Raw genomic sequence first — 21,943 nt, forward strand, 5'->3', positions numbered from 1 at the left:
GAGTCTGCCGCTGCTCCTCCGCCGCTGTCTCCAGAGTCTCCCACTGCTCCTCTGCCGCTGTCTCCAGAGTCTCCCACTGCTCCTCTGCCACCGTCTCCAGAGTCTGCCGCTGCTCCTCTGCCGCCTCCCGCTGCTCCTCTGCCGCTGTCTCCAGAGTCTGCCGCTGCTCCTCCGCCTCCCTGTGCTCTGTCCGAGGCTCTGCTTCCCAGTGGCAACCCCAGTGCTCCCCCCAGCAGGATCCGGGTTAGGGTTAGGGCGGCGCCGGTGTCCGATGGGCACCGGCGCCGCCCACCGGACCCTCCTCCACCTCTGCCTACTGGATCATTTCAGTGGAGATGTCAGACTGTGGCAGGAAGCCGGAGTGCCCGGAGAGAAACCTGCAAACAGGAAACCTGTCAAATCTTTTTACCTTTTGTCCTCTGGTGTCTGATCATTTCTTCTCATAAATGTAGATGAAACCGTTGTTGGTCATGTCTTCACTGCAGTCGCTGTCTGCAGTGAAGACATGCTCGTTGTCTGCCTTCACAGTTCGTTCTCCATTCATTAAATAACAGGAGAAGTCTGTCAGCTTAGGATCCCCACAGATGATGGAGGACAGGTGGTACGTCTCCGTCCCACATTCTGCAGGGACATCTATGGTCTGAGTGGCTTTTGTTTGGTACCTCCTGGTCAACCTATGCAGAAAAAACACCAGGACCTTGTTATTGGCCAGGCAGTGTTTTTTCTGCCAGGGTGACCCGCAGCCTGAACAACGGCGTTTGCAAGCCAAATCCAACCAGTATTCAAGCAGTATAGATATACTGGTTGAAAATAATACTGGTGGAAGGGCAATCATGGCGCCGTTGTTCAAGAGCCTGAGGGAAGTGGCTCCACAGTTAGAGCAAGAGTCGTTGTCATACAACTCTCTATCTGTGTCGCCGCCAAACAAATCCAGCCAGACCAGCACAGACTCCAGCAAACTTTTGATGTCATAGTCCTTCCCCACACCCGATGGCAGCTTCTTCTCCCTCAGCTCCATCAGAACTGGGGAAAGGTCTTTCTGACAAAAATGCTTGCCGGGCTGACGGACAGCTGAGAGAATGAGACTCCCACAGCAGGGGATGGACGATGCCTCCAGAAAAACCCTTTCCCGAGTGAGACACCGCTTGGTGACGCTCAGGTTCAGGATGCTCTGGAAAGCAGCGTTCACCCAGCTGTTCTGGAGCTCATTGGAGAACTTGAAGAAGTTCTCCTCCGCTTGTCCTTGTCCTGCAGATGTCCTCCCTACATCTAGCAGATCTGAGCCAACGCTATCTTCTGAGTTAACTTCAGGAGAACAGGAAACCTCGACAGCAACGGAAATCTTTGTATTTAGAGGTGGTTTTCTTGACAAATGAGCAACTCTATTTTCATCTGAAATACAAAGTTCCCCGTCCGGGGAACTTTGTATTTCAAAGGCGCCTGTGAATGTGCCCTTCAGAGGACTCTTCTGTAAGGAAAGTGATGGGACCAGCGAAACCAAAGCTTTGGCTGTCACTTCAGCCACAGCTTTGGCTGCGAGATCAGCTGCAGACAAATCTTCCCCAGCCGGGTTAGATTTTTCTGCGACTGTCTCACCCTCACGGTGTACCGTCGTCTCCGAACAAACCTCCCCAGCCGGGTCGGTTTGTCCGGAAACAGTACCGTCATCCTCTGTACCGTCTCGTACAGAGGATGAGATGGAGTCCGAGGTCCCAACATCCAACGCCTTTTCAGAACAAACCTCCCCAGCCGGGTCGGTTTGTTTTTTGGAACTGGATGGAAATCCTTTCCAAAACAGATCGTCCTCTTCATCCTGATGGTTTTCTTCTTCGCAAGCCTTCCCTGGAAAAAAACGATCGCACACTTTCTTCATCCCAGTGGTCACGGCATATCCAATGCCCCAACCAACCGGGAAAATCAGGGGAACAAGCGCCGTCGCAAAACTAAACATTGTTGCTCTACACAAATCTGAAACTCCAAGAACTTTCTAGATCCTGACTGATGACTGATGCTTAGAGATTCCAGCATTCAAGCATTAGAACTTCTTTGATCTACTGTGATGTACATTATGTCATCTATGACCTCATCAGTGAGCTCACTGGACTTCTGGCACAAGTCTTGCTTCTGATTGTTGCTATGGAAATGATCACCTCAGCTCTGCATGACTCAAGCTGACAAATATTTAAAATAAAACGTTATACTTTTTATTTATTTAACATGAAGAGATTAATAGATTTGTATATGATTTAATTTTTGCTTTTGTAGTTTTCCATACCTGCTGTGGTATAAATGTTCTGAAGCCTTTTATTCACTATTATTTTTAATTACTATTAATTCATTAGGATTATTCATGTATTAATCATTGCACAGTGCTAGGAACAGTCTGTGACTTATTATATTTATTTGTATTAATTTTTGCAGATAATTTAATGCTGTGACTATTTTACCAAACATAAGAAAAAAAACCAGAAGAGCAATCTAGGCATGCACTTATACATAATTTTATTAAGGTCCAGAAGTTCTTGACTTGCGTCATTCAGGAGCCTTGGGGATAAAAGGGCTTCATGATTGTATTTCAAAGGCAGATTTTAAGAACAACTCAGAACAAACTCGCAAGAGTTTGGGTCAGGTGCTATTCCGGGATGTAGACGTGTGTAGGAATCTCCACGATTTCAGTAACACAGAGTAGCATGCCTTAGTAGGTGTATGTGTATGTGTGTGTGTGTGTGTGTGTGTGCGTGCAAGTAAAATGCTTGTTACCTTTCTGTGCACAATAATGTGCATTATCATTTGTGATAATAGTTTATTTATTCATATTTTTGTCATAGGACCCCCAAGAATTTAAAACTACTTTCACCCCTGATCATAATCCCAACCTATCCCACATCTCAAATTATTAAAAATGTCTGCTTTATTTGCAAAACCACTGATCTAAAATTATTCTTAGTTTGTTCACTGAATTCAATTATCATTCTCAGTTAATTAAATTATGAACCTACTAACTAGAAACATGAAAGAAACATGGAGAAACAGGATGCAGTTTTTATCCTCTAGCATGGAACACATTTTCAGGGAACTGCAAAAATGTTGAAACACTGAGTTCCTTTTACAACCAAAAGTGCCATTTTGCCTCAGTCCAGCTAAATAAAATTTGTTTAGAGCCACTACTTTTGCCTGATCTTTTAAAAACAGAGTAGCTGTATTTTATTTTGAGTATTCACTATAAGAATTCTGTCATTTTTGAAGAACCACTGCTTTATTGCTATAGTTAGGTTTTAAAGAAAAATATCAAACGCATAAATAAGAAAAAAAGCAAAAATCAAAGTTTTTGTATGAGATGTCAATATTTGCGGAAAGCTGTGTAAAAATAAAACTACAAGTAAAAAGTAAAGTGGCTTTTTCTAATTACCTACAGTTGAGAAAATCAAATGCATTTATTATATGAAACAAACATGAAACCTATTAAAACCGTCATTTGTTAAAATTAGTTGGCTCTTTATCATTTATCCAAAACTATTAAAAGCCAGGGTGAAAGATCCAAAGAGGTTGCAGACGTCCGTTTAAAGCAACGTAAAACCTCACTTGCCAGAGTTGCCATTGATAAATAATACCTGTAAAATGATACATTTTAGTCTGTCTTTCAGCTTTTTATTTCTTTACTTTGTTGGGCCACTGCAATGCATTGTGTTTTTGTTTAATGTTTTCTTCACGTAAAACACTTTGAATTGCCTTGGTGAAATGTGCTGTACAATTAAACTCGTCTTGCCTAGAATAATAGTCACTGCCTGGATAAGAAAATGGAAAAGCATAACAAAAAAAGCAAACTTGTAGGCTTCAGAGCAAAGGCTTAAAATTAACTCATCTAAAGGTAGCTAAATATTTAACCAATTTAAATGATTAGGAACATTAGAACAAAAGACATTTATTTTTATTCTCTTTGAGATTTTATTATTTGAATGACTGAAATCAAAGCATTTTATTGTAAAAGAAAAAAACATTTGTGCTGTATAAAACAGACTCGAGGAAGTCAACATAACATTTTCTTCCATATTTAATAAGAACTGTGTCTTCAGAGCAAGATTTGTGACTTATTAAGCATCATGTGCAAGTCACATGAAGCCATCAACCCCAATTACTTGGCCTTTTCACCACTAACACTCTATGAGACCAAAATTAAGTAATCTCTTTCTTTTTCTGATAATCATTGGCTACATGATGTATTTTTTTAAATTAAACAATATAAACAAACCTTAATGTCAAATTACCAAAATATAAAATATATGCTGAAATTAGCATTCATCTATGGAGAGTTTATTTTTGATGTTTGCCAGCAATGAGCCATGGGTTGAAAACCATCTTAAAAGACTCCAAGCAATTGCAAAGAAATGTATATGGACATAAGGATCACTCCAAAATATCCAATGTAGCCAAAGGCACCATTCATCCGCTTGCCTGGATCTGGGAAGAAAGAAAGAAACAAAATAATGTTGTCCAATAAGATCAGACAAACTAAAAAGTATTTGTTTTAAGAACATGGCGAGTCAACTGCTGTAGATTCACATATCTTTATCAGATGTTCTGATTTTTTCATGAATAACCTTTTGCCTAGGTGGTATCTTATGTAAATAATTAAACAAAACTAGGTGAGGAGCAACACATTTTGCAAGGTATTGGCTGAATCTCTGTACAGACTAGGCAACACCCTCTTCTGGTGAAATGAAAAAGGCAGGGGTGTTTGGGGGTGGCGGTCTTACCTCCAGTGTAGTATCCCCATGCATAGAAGAACCTACTGGTCACCCAAATAGCACCCAGCACAGATGCAGATAACTAGGAAAGCACAGACAATAGAAATCAGAGTCCACATAAGTAATGCAAGTAATGTAAAAATAAATAAATGAATAAGTTTATGACATCTGGAGAAAATACGGCCATCACTGCGACACCATATCTTTCGCAATCGGGGGAATTGGGGTCAAAGACCACATGATGATTGGCTGTCGTGTCGTTGTTCTATGTACATGGAAATAAATACACGAATAAATACTGATTAAGTAAATAAAAATTGATAAATACCGGATACACAAAGGCTGCAATTGTTTGGAAAACGAGCCACAGTGGGTACACCTCCAATGTGTTCTGGTGGGCTCTCTGGATGCAGTTGAACATTTGGTCCTTGTCGCTGTACATTGCGGGATACTGTAAAATAAACAAGTAGTTGCATTAAAAACGTTTTCAAAGAAGTTGTAGGAGCGTCATAAATACTTTAGAGACTTCTCAATCTGAATCAAGATACCTTCACTTGGTATTTCTTCCTGGCCCCGACAACCTTTGCTGCCAAATATTGCAGCATAATCCAGCTATACAGGTAAGTTAATATCACATATCCGTAGCAGGATGGCACCTTAGCGAGCATGTTCATCTTGAAGCAGTTTATGGACTGCGTGCAGCTGTCTGAAGACGTAGAACAGGAAGTTAGCTAGTGTTCACTCGGTGGTTAAATCAGCCAAAAGCTGCAGACATAGAAGAGTAGAAGCTGCAACGGGTTCGTTGCGCTGTAGAAACCACACGGTAGCTCGTCCGCCATATTGTGAGTGGCAACTGCTCCTTGAAGACCAAAACCAACATTTGAAAATAAAACACTAAGTATAACTGTATCACTTTATTATCGGCCCCGTTGAAAAAAAATCTGAAAGTAACTGCTCTTAATATTATAATATTGTGCAATAAAAACTGTATAAACTGCAATTTTATAAATTTTATGATCTCTCTCTCTCTCTCTCTCTCTCTCTCTCTCTCTCTCTCTCTCTCTCTATATATATATATATATATATATATATATATATATATATATTTATTTTTTTTATTTTTTATTTTTTATTTTTTTTATTTTAATGAATGCCAATATAAACTTTAGTCAACCAAATCTATCCTCACAACACGTGACTGTCATTGAACAGCTAATAAAAGGTCACAACGCACGTCTTAATTTTCTTAACTAAAGGTCTTTTATAATTTTTTTTACTGAAATATGACAGAATGGAATAGACTTATTCAACTTAATGCTACACTCAGATAATATACACTGCTCTACATTTTATTATCCAAGAAAAAACAGCGACACGTGTCTAAAAATGTGTCTCCCACACACATAAATACTTACAAAGAGGAAAGAAGTGCATTGCGAGTGTTCATGAGCCCTTTACTTTCTCCAAACTGCCAACATTTTTGTTGTTAAGGTTACCGGAGAAAAATACGTCAAAGATAGTTTGTTCTTAAGAGCGCTCGCTCTGTCATATTTCCTCAAATATGAAAAACATGTCAAATTTTGATCAAATTTCCAAACCAATTTTTTTAGCATGAATTTAGTCGCACAAGTTGTTAGCTATTAACTTGTTTTGCAACTTATTATTAATTATAAATTAATAAGTAAACAAAAAATAAAGAAATATACAAATCTCACATTTCACCTATGCTATTTTCAATAGAAATGTATAGATTTCTGTTATAGCAAACTTCGAAGTAGTACAATTGTATCTAAAAAAAATTTTTATATCTAGTAGACGTTTTTCTAAAAATGACCATCACAATATGGCGTTGACACAGGAAATGGCTATACCTGCGCAATCTGTTTTTCTACGTCTACTCAAAGTAAACAGGAGAGGTTACATAAAATGTCGCCAGATCGACTGTAACGTCTGCTATTAAGGGGAAAGGACAATGATTACATTTTCTCCAATATAACGTCCAAATAGGACAAAGATACATATAAAACATGTATTTTTTCCATGTCATAACAAACATGATGTCACATAGTACAGAGATGGGAGGTTAAACTGTTATTTCTAGCATTAAATTGAAGCATTGACCCTAAATAGTTGATATTTTCATTTTATTTTGCAACATAAAATAAACTGTTATTGAAGGGTAAACAAAGTGATGCTTCTGGAACTGCAAAGAATCTCACAACTTTTCTACACTGACCTGCATTTTAAGATGCAACACAATTTTTGCAAACAAATTATATTTACTTTTTTCATAACTAATACTTAACTGTAAACCGAGTAAATCTGTTATAAAATGAGTTTAGTATAGCTCTCAAAGTGAGCTGTACTTTGACCTGCAATAGGCGAATGATTTAGCATAGAGATTTAGCAGTTAAAAATGTTTAATACAATGATGTTACTTTTGGGGTAATCCTAAATAAGTAAAAATGATTGCAAAGAGATGAATTAGTTATAACACATAATTCAAATAATATAGGCTTGTTAACCATACGGTTATTGCACAATGGACCATAAACTCAACTATTATATACTATGCAGCTAAAAAGGCTGAAATTGTATCTTCACCACTTCTATAAATTCGAAAACATTATGCTTTGCACTTACATAAGCAAAAAAAGAAAGAAAGAAACAAAAACCCGTGCCCGTCCATTTTCCTGAAAGGCAAAGGTTGAAACTGATTCGATTCTTTTGGAGAGTTCAGAAACTGGATTTTCTTTTTAATTCAATCTCAACTTCACAGTCCTTTTGAAATAGAAAACAACAAAATTCTAAACATTTCTCAATGAACAAATGTATGGTAACTTGAATTTAGAGAACACTGGGCTTTTCCCGCTAACTTAGAAGACTCTTAATAGTGAATTGGTCAAAAACGTCGAATCGGCCGGGCAGCACACGAATGGAATTTTCCCGAGGCTTCCTAAAAAGCAGTTGCAGCTGCAGTCTCATCGTCATTCGAGTAACGACGACTGGAGGATCAACATTAGAGGACACGTTTTGTTCTTTTTTCAGCATTTGGAAACAAGACAATATATCTGATAGCTTTTTAGCAGATCTTCTACTCTCGCGCCTTGTGAAAACAAACGTTTAAGTGTTTTCTACATAGTAGCCGTTTCTGTCGACGTTTTTATAAGGAGACCAACCAGCTACATTTTAACTGGTAAGACTACAGCAACACGCCTATATTTTCGTTTCTTGGGGGCTTAGTGCTTATAGAGCATTGTTTTGATGTTTTGTGTAGCTATTTGCTTTTAAATTAACATATAAACGTGGTTGTTGAATCACCCAAAGAATTTCTTGTTAGAAGAACTAGGCTAAGCTACTAGCCGAGCTCTATTAGCCTGAGAGTCAGGAAATTTCCAGAACTCTCCGTTCAACCGTTGGAGTTGCGCAACGCTACTGCTGTCAGTAGGGGCAGTATTGTGTAGAATTTAGTTACGTCATCCATATTTCTACAGTACTCGAATATTTGTATAATAGACTATCTAAACTTAATGAAATCAAGTTACGTTTGCTTTACAGAGATGCCTATATAGTAACTTTTTAATTTCTATCTTTTTTTCAGGGTTCGGCAGAAAAACCTAGAGATGGCTACACAGGTTGACTCTCACGCTGATATGGCACAGGCTCGCCAGAGCGACGGCATCAATGTGATCTTCGACCAGAAGAGCCCAGGCTCTTCACACTCCCGATCTCGCTCGCGATCCGTTAGCAGCTCTGCCAGCAGCCGTTCCACCGGTTCTGACTACAGAGGGCGTAAAAGCCGCTGTCGACGCAACAGGTCTTCATCCTCCTCATCTTCATCTTCTTGCAGGAGCGGGTCATCCTCTAGCTCCAGGTCCCGTTCCAGGTCCCGATCCTATCCGCGATGCCACCGACATTCTTCCCGCTGTAGATGTGATAACCACCGCAGTTATGGCGGCTACCGCCGGTCCCCACCCAGGCGCTACAGGGCACACTCTCGCTCCTTCAGTCGGTCCCCACCCCGCCGCTATAGGGGACGTTCTCGCTCCTACAGCCGATCCCCACCACGCCACTACAGGGCTCGTTCCCGCTCCTACACACGCTCCCCGGTATCAGACAGATATTCCCGCCATCGCAGAAGCTATAGGTCCAGGTCCCGTTCTTGGTCTCCAGCACGCTGGAGTAGGTACAGGAGACCAGCAAGTCAGCTGAGATGCAGATTCTCTCGATCTCCTTCCATGCCCTACAGGGGGCGATCGCGATCCAGGTCATCTGGACGTTCTGTCAGTTTAAGCCTGCGTGGTGAGTAGACTTTTTTTTTTTCTCTGTTTTTTTTTATTATTTTGTACAGGTGGTGAATAGTATTGATTGAATAACTGTCTTCTCTATTTTCATTGTGGTCCACAGACAAAAGGGAACTCCTTGAAGTTGCCAAGGCCAATGCTATGCGAATGCTTGGAGTGGAGAAGCTGGACCTTCCTGAAAGTGTGAAGCCTATCCTGTCAGAGCAGCCAGCAACCAGAAGTTCTTCACCAGAGCCTGTTACAGGGGTGAGGCATGGCTCCCAAAAGACTCATTTAGACGTGAGTGTTTTTACTAATGATAAAAAATATGCTATAGAAGAAATTGCCTCCTCGGTCACTGAGAAATTCTTTGTAAATTCTTTTTCTTTCTTTCTCGTAGCTACAGTACATTGCTATTGGCTTGGTGAAAGTTGCATAGAAGTAACTATTTTTAAATTTTTTATTTTTTTTTTAGATTTAGGTTCCTTACATGATTTTTTTTCTTGAGAGCACACCAAATGTACTACCTGCTCTTGGTCTAGTTTCTTTTTCTTTATTTCCTGTCTTTTGTTAACCTGACCCATGAGGGAACACACCTGCTCTCTGTATTTATTCCTGTCTTCATAGATAACATGACAGTGGTCTCCTTCACTCATCGGCACCTGGGATTAAAAGGCTGTCATGTGACATGGGTGACAACCATTTGTTTGCGTTGACATGTTCTGACTTTAGATGTTGCAGTATGTTTAATATATGGAATAAGCACATACAGTTAAGATAGCAATTCACTCTAGATTACATGCATATGCTTATTGCACAAACATGTAAATAATTTAGTTAGGTGTTAGTTCTGTGCCATTACAATGTATTTATGCTTTCAGATGAAATGGGTTATTGTTACTTGGCAGAATCTGCCACTCGCTGAAGGAGCACAGGTGTGTGGACTACATTATAATGACTATTCCAGTCAAGACAACTCTTCTCCATATCCTAAAGATAAGTTGGTACACAAGATGTGTGCTGAGGGGCTGGGGAACTTGCGTCTTGATCACTGTTCCATCACTCTTCCAGTTTAAACGTTGTATTTTTTTTATTATTATACAGCTTCAAGGTCCGTCCTTTAGATATGATTTAAGTAATGAAGGGCTGCATGAAAGCTGCAGTTTGAAAGTGCCATATATTAAGTAGAATTATTTAACTAGACCTTGAAGTCCATCAGTTTGAACTTCAGGTTGTAGCGCAGTTCCTTGCTCATGAGTAACTTGTAATCTGTTTCTCTCCTTGAATTAGGACGAGGCAGAGCCTGGTGTGTCCAGTCCAAGGATGGAAAGCAGGAAAATTGCTTTCAGTGTAAATGTAAGTGACTTGAGTGCAGACAGTCAAAAACAATCTGGAATAAAATGTGTGAAACCTTTTTTTTTTTTTTCTTTCTAGAATTCAGTTGCCAAGCCAACAGTGGTGGCTTCATCTCCTGCAAAGGTAACTCCCAGAGTTGACAGCGTTGAAAGCCGGAAACCCTATGACCATTGGATTCCCATCAGTGCAGGGCAAAACTCCAGTCCAAACAAACACCCTTAAGCCATTTCTGTGGCTGAGTACATGGACACTGTAAATAATGTACATAGTTTGTGAAATATCAATTTTGTGGTCATTTTCTTTCAGATGTTAAAGATTTAAATGGGAAGCTGTGAAGAATTCGTTCAGGTGGGATTATTCCTTTTCCTCTGTATTGTGTATTTATTAATAAAGAATTGAATCAAGAATGTCTTTTTTTTCTTTGAACATTGACAAAATGGATTTGAGTTGTGACAATGTTGGCAGTGTTACTAAGTAGCACTTAATATTTACTCAATATTTTCTTAAATGTTTGAATAGACAGTCAAGTTTGTTGAATAAATGTGTACAGTAGCAGTTCCTATAAAGCCCACATGATGGCACTGTTTTCTTTAAAATCATGAGCAATTCTGCCTCTTGACATATTTAGATCCTAATCAGAATGGATGTGTGTAATTTAGTTCAAATTGGCTCATGGTTGCCCAGTTCAGTATGATGCATCTTTACCCTGTTCCTACAAAACAGATAAATTTGCTGATTTGTATTATCAGGACATTGTTACATCTTTTCAAATGGGTGTAATCAAACTCAGAAGCAGGTGTGCTTGGTGTTGTGGCTGTTTTTCCAGCAACCCTAAAGGTTGTTGGTGGCAGCCTTGACAGCATCTTGGCACAAATGTTAGTAAATTATTGCTGAACTGCAAAGCTGTGTAATAAATCAAGAGAATTATCACTAATAAAATTAATTGCACATTGGAATTTCTTGCAGCCAGACTACATGTCCCTGTTCCAACTTGAGCTCAGACAATTGCTTTGATAGAAATCTACCTCAAGTCTTTTTTTCCAACTTGTATCAATAGAAGTGACATTCTGAAATGTGCCACAGCAAATGTTTCTCCAACAGTATCCCCAGGTATATCAACCTTAAAGTAGAAACTAAAATCGTGCCTCTTTATGGAATCTAAAGAATTAAAAACATTTCAGAAAAATACTAAATGGGTGCATTTAACCTCCCAAAAAGGTCCTGCAGAGGGTGCAATGCCACTGCATTTGCAGATCAGGAATAGGCTTGCATGGGAACCTGCATGCTCTTCTCAGCCAGTCACAAGGCTTTCTTGGTCACATCACAGCCTTAGGCAAGTTAGTACTGAGATGAAGGTATAATGGTAGTTAATATTTATTCTTAAGCTTAAAATATTTCAATCATAAGACCACACACAGCAAACACAAAAGCCAATAAGCAAGCAGGATTACTGTGTAATTAGACATGGTTTATTAAAAAGGGAGGGGGAATATCTTTTCTAAGGTTTAATACTGTACAAAGTAACAGAAGACAAAATATAAGAGATGCATGTCAGATCAAATCCACCAATCAAAGGACTCAGATTGCTTAAAAGCAAGCAAAAAAAAAAAAAAAAAAAAGGTGACGGGACAGACTAGACGGCTGTTCCTCTCTCCAAGTTCTGTTTGATCTCTGCTGTGTATTTGCCATAGAAGCGCTCTGCCTTCTTGTTGAACTTGGCGTTCCTTTCGTTGATGTAGTCGATGTCTGCATCGTCGTTGTACGCCCTGCGCCGGCTGTATTTGGCACGCTTCTCAATCCTGACAATCGCAAAAAAAACAACCCATGAAGGACTGCATGAACCAGTGTGGCTCCTACCCATGGCATATCCAATAACAATAATTGTCTGCAAGCAATATTTTTGAGGGCATGTGCTTAAATTTGGTAGGGTGAGTGGGGATGGAAAACCTAACACACACGTACATGGCTCTGAGGAAAATACTGTCAATTTGTGAGCTCCTACTCTTGATTCACCATGTCTTCAAAGCATTATTGTGCGTCATCCCTGGCAGCTAAGTCCTTGTCTAATGTTCTACAGTTGCATCTCCAACACAAGTCTAGGACTGTCAAATACAGAACAACTTGGGGAAACACTGGCGATCAAACGTTAAGGAGCCCAAACATTTTAAGACTTGAGGCACACCGGAGTGCAGACACTTTTTAAAATAACTTTATATAAACACACAAGGAAAAACTAAAGTATGTATTGAAATGCACACTTTAGATTTGTGCATTTCAAAACTAAATGCACAAAACTTCACAGAGCAAAATAAGGAAATGATGTAATGGTGTAACAGTAATGCTAGGTGCAAAAAGCATCTACTATCTACACTGACATGCCTGTCCCAGTTGTATAAGCTTTTACTGTATTTCCTCATAAATTTTAAGATCAACTGTTGCTTTGGACCAGGATTTATACCCTGGAGTTGATTTTGTTTCAAATTAGACAGGCTCTGGTCTATCACAGAAGCCGACTTACATCGCTGACACTTACTGTATCGCCACACTATGTTTGTGGTGTGCCAGTGTGACTCGACTCGCTCTCATTCTGAGATAAATGAAAAACAGGAATAGCCTGAGCCAATGATAAGTACCAAAGTTAAGGTAGATTTCCAACATTTGCTTTTCAAAAAGGGGTTTAAGGCTGGGTAAACAGGGTATTAACAAGGAATTAGTGTTTCTTCATACTTTTAGCTTCTTATGCCATTCTTCTGCTCCTTTCTAACAAAGATGGATCAGTTGATCTGAGAAAGCTGCCATGTCAAAATGTCACTGGATTGGAAGCTCAAATTACCTAAAGGTCAAGACATAATAGGGAACTTCTATAAATTTACAACTATGACTTACTGTTTCTCAACATCCTCCACCATGCGGTCAATGCCGTCCTTTGTGGGAACATGGCTGCCGTAGCTCAGGCTATTGGATGTGGGGTAGAAATCCTCACCGCTGTGAAGCAGCACCGGCAAAAGAATTAGAAATACATAACCAGAGATAACCAGCATTTTAACACACTTAAACTGACTTTTCTATTCCACCATTGTGATTTCAAGCATCCAAACAAGGAAGATGATGCTGCTTCTGGGCATACGTGACAGTGGACTCCTTTGCTAGGGTGCATGTGGTAGCAGTAAAAGGGTAATAAGCCTCCAGGCACCAAAATCCTCTTGACATTAGCATGCATGTCCTGTGCATCTACACTTTACAAAACTTTTTTTCTGAATTGTGTAACCATGTCAAAATAAAATCCCAGGGCAAATTGAGGAGTGCATGGCTGAACATCAACTAAATTCTTTATGAACACATGATGAGTGACTTCTGAGTTGGTTGCACCTGGCCAATAGCTACAATTCATCTTTTTTATTTGAGATTTCAGTTATGCCCTTCAATCAACTTCATGATCCTTACTTAGCTTTTTGTCACACAAATTTTTAATAATAGACATAACTGATGTGATAATGTGAGTTAACAAAGACTGCCTCAAATGATAACATTATACACTGAATTTGTTGTGGGTTTTTTTTTTTGAAAGTCGTTAGTTTACTTGAAATATGACCAATCTACCTAGAAAGTATCCTTTCAGCAAGATATTGGGACTTAATTTAAATAAATAATTCCTTAATATTTATATGAAAAAGTCAGTGATATCTGAACTTGGAATCTCGAAAACAAAATACAATTTTGTACAGCACTGTATTCTTACACACATACCTTTCCTCCCTTTGCTTCTCATAGCTTTGCAAATCTGGCCTGATTTGCTTAGTGAGTCTCTGGTACTGTCGGAATTGGGCCTCTGCATAACCTGTAGTCCATTGTGTGTGTGTGTGTGTGTGTGTGTATTTGTGGGAGATGGCAAGATAAAACAAAAAAAAAAAAAGAAAAAAGTTATAATTAGTGGAACAAACAGCAAGCAGGCACGAGGCACAGTAACACAAGCTGCAGCTGGTTAAGCAGGGCCGAAGAGACATATTCCCTCCTCCCATCCTCTCTCTTGAATCCCCTCTGGTGGAGGGAGATTGAGACACTGGAGGACAGCCACATTCAGCAGCAAGTTCTTTTCTCTACAGATTCAATTTGGAGACGTATGCGCTTATATTGTTGCTTCACAATCTGCCATCATGGAAAACTGGCCATACAAAGAGTCAACATGTTTCTCACTCACACACTGAAGCACAGTGGAAGAACAGAATCCCAGTGCTCTGCTTTTGGAATCGACACACTGCAATTCATTACTAATCACTAGACGAAGAGGGTTCGAAAGCGTGAGAACAGGGTTACCCATGCCTAAAATAAAACTGTTTGATCTAAACGGCATTCCCTAGAATGTTAATTCCAGATATAGTTAAAACGCTCACAGGAGGATTCCACAGTGAATGTAATCTGGAACTGACAGCGATTTTAGTGTGTGACACAATGTTTGGTAATAACATTAGCTGTGAAAGATCCTAAACAGAGATCAGATCAGATAGATTAGACTGTCGCCTGTAGTTCAAACTAAAGTGAATCCCGTGAATTGATCATTAAATTGAATATGTGGGCGGTGAGCTGCCTATTTAAAAGATAGAATCCTTGTGGTTCCTTCAAGTTATGGGACCTAATCTTATTAAGACAGGATGGAACATGTGCACAAATACTCCACCCCACTTCCCAAATCTTCTCTCATTTAATATTGCTGCATTTTGTACAAGTTGACAACCCTATATGGGACAGATTTTCCATTATTATCTATAACAAAAGAGGATAGAAAAACTGCATTTAACATTATTTACTAGCCTTTCTACCCAGGGCCATCATCAATTATTATTTTTCTGCAGGAGTAATGTTACGGCATATCTGTTAGAGAGCAGCTGCCTTAGAAATTCGGTATTTTCCATGACGGACTATTTTATTTTAAACAGCTTTTCTGCCATTTCTTCTTCATTTTTAAACAAGTTAATGGTATTGTAAATAAATGCTTCTTAACTTTGTAAGAGGGTCCACAAAGAGGCGCTGTGAGGTGAACATGCCAACTGGAGGTTGGCATGTTCACCAACTGGAGGTTTATTCTGATCGCTGGTCCCTGTTCAACCGATTCTGTCTATTCCTAATATTTGATATTTTCAATCTGTTAAAGCAAATTTATCTTGATAAAACTTGCGTTTTAAAACATATGCATCATTGTCATAATGATTTACCTCTGAATAAAGCAGAGGGAAAACATGAAACTGGATACCATAAGTTAGATACAGCATCAGTGTCTATTTAATACAATCTGACAAGGTTTGTTGTCGGTAGTATGATCCCAGTGACTACTATGCAACTTGGATCCTGTTGTACTGTGACCACTGAATACATAAGCTTTTTATTAATACCAAAAGAAATTTGTTTAAGTAGTGAAAAGGGTATCTTACGTCATCTTCCAATGGCTGACATGTGACCTGTAATGCAGGTGAAACCAAATAGAACTGAGATGTTTTCTTTCAACGTCTAAGTGAAGCCATCAAACCTGCAAATCCTGTGTCCGGATTCTTCTTCTTCTTCTTCCTCTCCCATCGCTCTGCCTCATCCGCAGTGATTTCCAGCAGCTTCACTCTGTGATAGTCCTCACCACGAGCCACGCATTCCTTGAAGGTAAATGTTCAGTCAGAGCTGCACAATTTATCAAACCTCAATCTTCTCTGCAATATCAACGTGTGCAATGTCTCAATCACGAAAGATTGCACTGATAGTTGTCATTAAAAAAAAACCCCACTAAAACTCTACAATGCTTGTCAATAATATAATTAATCGACTTGGAGTTTCGTTGTCCTTTATTTCCACATCTGGTGTAGATCTCTGGTATAGATCTGTCCCTGAGCTCTTAAGGCTCAGGGATATTATGATGATGTAAGGGGAAGTGAGCAGTGATCAAAAAACATTGGTTAATAGCAACGTTGTAATGTTTTCTTGCTATCTTGTGGCCTTTATAAGCCAAACCAAATTAGGTACCAGGCCTGCAAATTGTTAAGAAAACATTAAACGTCTATATTTTTCTGCGATATTGTGGTTAAAATATAACCGCAATATATGTGCCATTAGGCTACATTTTCTTCCCTCTTTTCTTTCCTTTTCCCATTGTGATGATAGACGATGGGGTCATCATCTGTCCGAGCAGCGGAACACATTTGACAGATTAAAAGTTATGCTAACCTGTAGTTAGCATGCAAGCTTAGCACAACAACACCAACATTTGTGCCTTGATCTCTCAGCCATGGTTTACTAAGATGTAAATAAGGAGACAACAACGACAGGGTAATTATCATCCAGCTGGGCAAATATATTATTGTCAAGCAGAGTATGAATGCATGGTTCCTGTGATATTACATACCCAAACATTGGATTCAAGTAGTCCTTTTTGATAGCAATATTCAATATATTGTATACTAAAGTTTTGAAAATAAAAAGGATGAGTTTATTACAAATTCTAAGGCCTTTTAACAACATGCCAAAGAAAGAGAGAGTCTAGAGAACAAAAAAAAAATGGAATAATAAGTATGTTTACTACAATTAGTTATTTATTGCCTTTATTTTTTTAGGTTCTCTACCATTCTGCACAAATTGCTATACAAATGTTATGACGATTAACATCATGACCGTATTATTTCCATTAAAACAGAAAACCAGCAGGTATTCCTACTGTTGCTACAGTAATTGATTATTACTGATAAAAAAAGCAGCCGTTTCATGTTATGCACTTTAGTTTAAAAGTTTGTGCGAATATCATGATACCACGGCATTTTTGCTCAAGGAATTCAAACCACACAAATTTGATTCCAGCCTATGCATAACAACGTCAAGAGATGAATCAGCGGAGTAAGAGTGATTTCTTGAATACGCATTTTGGAAACTTCTGTCTCTTTAGTGAAGCAAGAATAAAGAAATGCATCAAAGGCAAGAAGATAAAATTGTATGATTTTAACGAATCGTTATCGTGAAACTAGTTGGTAATCATCTGCTTTAAGATACAATCAAAAAACTACAAAAACACCTGTAATCACCATGACTGAATTCCTGCAATAATAAGTGTGGAAAGAATTATGATGACAGAGTATAAAGACAGAAAAAAATAAATAAATCAAGACTTCCAAATATGAAAAGCTTCGCAAACTAACAATAAGGTACTCAAGAGTGGGCCAGTGTTTTTAACGCAGTACTGTATTACAGATATAGTGGAAAATACCTTTTTCTTTTCATCTTCGGCAAGCTCCCACTCCAACCTGGATTTTTTAGCTTCCCAGTTTGAAGGAAGTTTCAGTCTCTTGTCCTCCTCCACCACCTCCTGATGATTCAGTTTACGAGCTTCATTCTGCGACGGAAATAAGATTTATAGGAAGATATTTTGTTATATGCTGATGAGGTTCACACATAGACGCTTAAACGGGTATTTCCATAAGTTATTTGTCATTTACCGAAAATACAGATGAATCTGGCAACAACTTACCCGTTTAAAATGCAACTCTCTGAATTTACGTAGTCTTTCTTCTCTCTTCTGGGAAGTCGCAGTTTCTGTCGATTCTTCTTCAGTAGCGGCAACTGGGTCCTTAAAAAAAGAAAAAACATCAGGATTTATACAAAAAGCGACGCAAATCATTCGTTTATTGTGATCAGTTTTTAAAATTACGGTCTGAATAGCCGAACACAGCTGACAGATTAAAAGTTAGTTAGCATGCAGGCTAACTACAGTTAGCTTAGCACAACAACACGACATTTTAAACAATAATTCATCTAAGCCGATTCACCTCTTATATATACAGTCAACAATAACTACCGATTGTCTTGTAGCTATACAAATATTTCCCCATGTAAATAACACTATAATACGACTACCTTACTACAAGACGCCATCGTTGTTCTTCCGTGAAGAAGAAAAAAAAATCGGAAATTCGTCAGTTGTACCGGATGTTACGAAAATAACAAGGGAAGCGTAATTAACCTTTAAAGAGAAGTAACAATAACACAATTCACTGTTTTATTCATAGTTTTATTCTTTTAAGAAATAATTTTAGATATATTATAGAGTAAATAAGAAAGCATAATTTGAAACCAATGGTTTATAACAAGCTTAGGTCTAACAGGGACAAAATAGTCTAAATAGAAAAACTACATAGAAGCTGCAGGTGTCACATAAGCAACTCTAAATCCAATATCAAAACACGGCAATTTTTGCACTAATTAAATTGTTTTTGTTGTTTCTGCATTAACTCACTCCACATTCACAGTACTGTTCATTTCTGTTCAGTTTAATTCAGTTTATTTTTTATAGCACCAATTAACATCATATCAAGACACTAGAAAAGAAAAAGAAAAACTCAAAAAACAATTCAGTCCAGGCTTGATAATTAGTTTGCTATTCAAAAGAAGTTTTCTGTCTACACTGACAATTGTAGTTAGCCTGTTGTCTCTGCATACAACAATTAGGAAAAGTGTCATTTCCACATTAAAGTTCTCACTTTTGATGGAAACAGAAGATAGAAGTAGCCACCAGAACTTCTTTCTGGCTCATTGGTCTCCACTTCAATTTCCTGGTGTTTTTGATTAAAGCAAATGTCAATAGGCTGCTACAATGAACCTTCTCTAGCACTGTGTGCCTGTTAGCTTTGAATCACAGGTTACCCTGCAATTATTACACCTCTGCATTTGCTAGAAAATAAGTAATATATCAGTTTTCAGACAGCCAAAACAGTCATTTGTACATCAGTATTTGGCTAAATTGTGCAATATGATCCCATTTTTCATTTTTGCTTTATAGTTTAGGATTTAGAACCCCCGATAAGTTGAACATTTGTGGACAATTTGTCTAACTTAACAAAAAAAGCTCTGAGTTGCAGCCAAAAAGTTGCTATTTTGGATGACACAATGAGTTCAGTCAATGAACAATGTTTAAATGTAATATTGGTCCTGATGAGACTATGATAAATATAATCAAATAGGTCTCATAAATCAAAAGAAGACGTATACAACACACAATGTGCAGGTGGCTTTAATCTGCGTGATTAAATATGAGCAGCTGAAGAACAGACTCACATTCAGTACCACATGGAATATAAAGAAAAAATAAATTGAGGACGTCCTCTATCAGCACAAGGACTTTCCGTTAAACAATTATTTTACAAATAGATACAAAAATAAAACCTCAATACAGACCTTTGGTCTGAACTTTATTTATTTATTTCAAACAGACAAAAATAAAAGCAAGAAAGTAGAAAACAATAATAAATTTAAAACAAATTATCATACCCAATTGACATGCAATTTTATATTGCCTTTTCGAAAAAAGGAGCAGATACAAGATCTTATGATTTCCTGACCCTTTCATACTCATTACTTACAAACAATTAAATGTCCAAACACCAGATAAACATGAATTATTTCCACCTTACATGACATTTAAATCTCACATTTTCATTTTTAGATTTATTTAAACACTTTTTATATCATCAATAGCATTTATGGTCTTTGAAACACTCATCTTATACAACATATAACATATTTTCCAATAAGCTCATTTTTAAACAGTTTTTTAAGTTGGTTTATATTTGTACTTTTTTGAACTCATCATTCAATCCATTCCATACATCTCCTTTGATTGGTCCATTCTAACACACTGATATACTGGGAGCTCTGATAAATGATCTCTAGTGGAATGACGTTTATGTTTTTTGACAAATTAAATCCTACAATTGATGCACAGTTCCTAGTACATTTAACTTCTTCATAACGTGGTAGCCACCATTATGCTTTAGTGATGTAGCTATGTGAATTGATATGTAGAATATGCTTTGATTTTAACCATTTCTTTTTTTACTCTGGCTGTATGCTTAGGGTTGTTATCCTTCTTGAAGTTGAATCTTGTTTCAACTCTTTTGCTGTTTCTTACCCTACGTTTAGTTTAATCCATCTTCCCATCAACTATCGAGCTTCCCTGACCCTGTAGAAACCACATTTCATTGTTAACATGGTCTAATCAGAGGGATTTGAAGTGTTAGTTTTCTACTATATACATTTTTTAAAATTCAATGTTGTTCTTGTCTGAATGGAGCATCATCTTCCACGTTTGCATGTGTCTTCTATGTGACTTCAGGCAAACTGAAAATGCGACAGTTTTTTCTTCAACAATGGATTTTTTCATTCTTCTTTTTCACAAGGTTTCTATCGTCAAAGTCAAGTTATTACTCATACAAAATGCTGGCAAAGATGTTGTATACTGAAAACAAACAACTATCTGCATTTCAACTAATTTTAGTAAATAGCACAACATCAAAAAAAGAAATGTCGCATTTCTATTCTATACAGAAATGTTTGTATATAATTTTAAGCTATTCAGTTTTGCTTTTTATCTTGAAGTTTAGATTTACAGAAATCTTACCAGAATGTTGGAAACTGGAACAACACACAGACAGAAATTAAGAATGTTGCTTGAGGTGATGAAGTGAGACGCATGAAAGGTCAAGCATAAAGTCATCTGTGCGCCACACAGAGAGACTGTTTAGACTCTCCAGAGCTCAATTATCACGCTTGTTTTTTGGTTGCAAAAAACAGAATCTGCCATATATTACCAGTGAGTTTTATTTTTGCCCATGAAGTTACGAGTATCAGACCAGGTTTTTGAACATGGGACCTCTAAACATAATTTTATGAGCTGATCAGAAGACAAAAAGTAAACACTTTCAAGAGCCATCTGAGCATGTTTGACTTGCCAAAATGGATGTGCTCCCTGTTTGATTGCATTATACTAATAGAGCTCCTTTAGAGGATGTAATTAAGTGGAGTTTATAGTCTTAGATTAAAGCATCCTCTAGATCACAGGCAATGTTAATGGAGTGATGCATTTTCGCTGGAAACCAGATGGGAGCACATCACAACAGAGCAAAACATCACTGGGTGCAGTAATGGGCACGGCTATACTATTGCCATGCAAAAAGGAAAACATCTCCATAATGAATGACTCTCGAGTAAGAAGGAGAAAAGTGACCGCCATAAGAAAGAGGATGGGGAAATTCAGCATTTCCTCTGTATTTAAACTCACTTCCAAAACAACAGTGAGAGTGGGGTTTATGACTTTTAAATCTCCTGACATAAATACAGAACAAGCGTGAGAGTTCACAATTCGCTGAGTTATTCTTCCTTTACTGTTTTGTTGGATTCATCTATACACAATCTGCTGGTCTCAAGTATTCTCACATGTTACCCTGCCTTTATTGTGATTTTACCCATTTCCCTGGAAGTTTCTTCAGCATGTTGAGCTTTCCGTAGATCCAGGGCAGAAATAAATTAATCCAAAAAACATGTTGCTGGAAAGAGCCATTCAGAATAAGAGTTGGAAAACAGTTGGTTTTAGTTAAGAACACACACAACATACACATCAAGTGTGCCATCACCTATCAACTTTCGGCCATCACAGGATCTCACTATGTTCACTATGATGGGTTTTTTAGAGAACATCGAAAATTATTTTATCTTTTCTTTTGTTTCAATGCAACTTTGTTGAATATTGTGAAATACAAT

The 21,943-nt window shown here is 38.0% G+C and overlaps 3 protein-coding genes across 8 annotated transcripts; 1 reads left to right on the forward strand and 2 right to left on the reverse strand.

Moving 5' to 3' along the window:
* Window positions 1-294: 294 nt before the first annotated feature.
* Window positions 295-6,264, reverse strand: mgst3b (microsomal glutathione S-transferase 3b). 2 transcript variants are annotated; one of them, XM_081603117.1, is made up of 5 exons: window positions 6,161-6,264; window positions 5,294-5,451; window positions 5,074-5,196; window positions 4,755-4,827; window positions 295-377 (listed from the first exon to the last, which is right to left on the reverse strand). In XM_081603117.1, the coding sequence occupies exons 1-5, from the start codon at window positions 6,177-6,179 to the stop codon at window positions 322-324; spliced, it is 429 nt and encodes a 142-aa protein (XP_081459243.1). In that variant the 5' UTR covers window positions 6,180-6,264; the 3' UTR covers window positions 295-321. The 2 variants fall into 2 exon arrangements, with proteins under 2 accessions (XP_081459243.1, XP_008397828.1); XM_008399606.3 differs by lacking the exon at window positions 295-377 and adding an exon at window positions 4,034-4,458 and having other exon boundaries at window positions 6,161-6,262.
* A 1,454-nt stretch (window positions 6,265-7,718) lies between these two features.
* On the forward strand, window positions 7,719-10,791 carry rsrp1 (arginine/serine-rich protein 1). 5 transcript variants are annotated; one of them, XR_532599.2, is made up of 5 exons: window positions 7,719-7,941; window positions 8,347-9,047; window positions 9,153-9,328; window positions 9,656-9,720; window positions 9,910-10,125. XR_532599.2 is itself a non-coding variant. In XM_008399601.3 (5 exons), exons 2-5 carry the CDS (start codon window positions 8,369-8,371, stop codon window positions 10,604-10,606), a joined length of 1,065 nt encoding a protein of 354 aa, XP_008397823.1. In that variant the 5' UTR covers window positions 7,719-7,941; window positions 8,347-8,368; the 3' UTR covers window positions 10,607-10,791. The 5 variants fall into 5 exon arrangements, 3 of the variants coding, with proteins under 3 accessions (XP_008397823.1, XP_008397825.1, XP_008397824.1); XM_008399601.3 differs by lacking the exons at window positions 9,656-9,720; window positions 9,910-10,125 and adding exons at window positions 10,319-10,384; window positions 10,463-10,791; XR_532598.3 differs by having other exon boundaries at window positions 9,153-9,720.
* Window positions 9,445-18,382, reverse strand: syf2 (SYF2 pre-mRNA-splicing factor). Its single transcript, XM_008399600.2, has 7 exons — window positions 18,266-18,382; window positions 17,880-17,978; window positions 17,619-17,744; window positions 15,906-16,023; window positions 14,132-14,222; window positions 13,271-13,369; window positions 9,445-12,183 (listed from the first exon to the last, which is right to left on the reverse strand). Exons 1-7 carry the CDS (start codon window positions 18,281-18,283, stop codon window positions 12,018-12,020), a joined length of 717 nt encoding a protein of 238 aa, XP_008397822.1. The 5' UTR covers window positions 18,284-18,382; the 3' UTR covers window positions 9,445-12,017.
* Window positions 18,383-21,943: the final 3,561 nt, after the last annotated feature.

The sequence above is a fragment of the Poecilia reticulata genome, chromosome 22 (assembly GCF_904066995.2).
Source record: "Poecilia reticulata chromosome 22, P_reticulata-male-v2, whole genome shotgun sequence".
Lineage (NCBI taxonomy): Eukaryota > Metazoa > Chordata > Actinopteri > Cyprinodontiformes > Poeciliidae > Poecilia > Poecilia reticulata.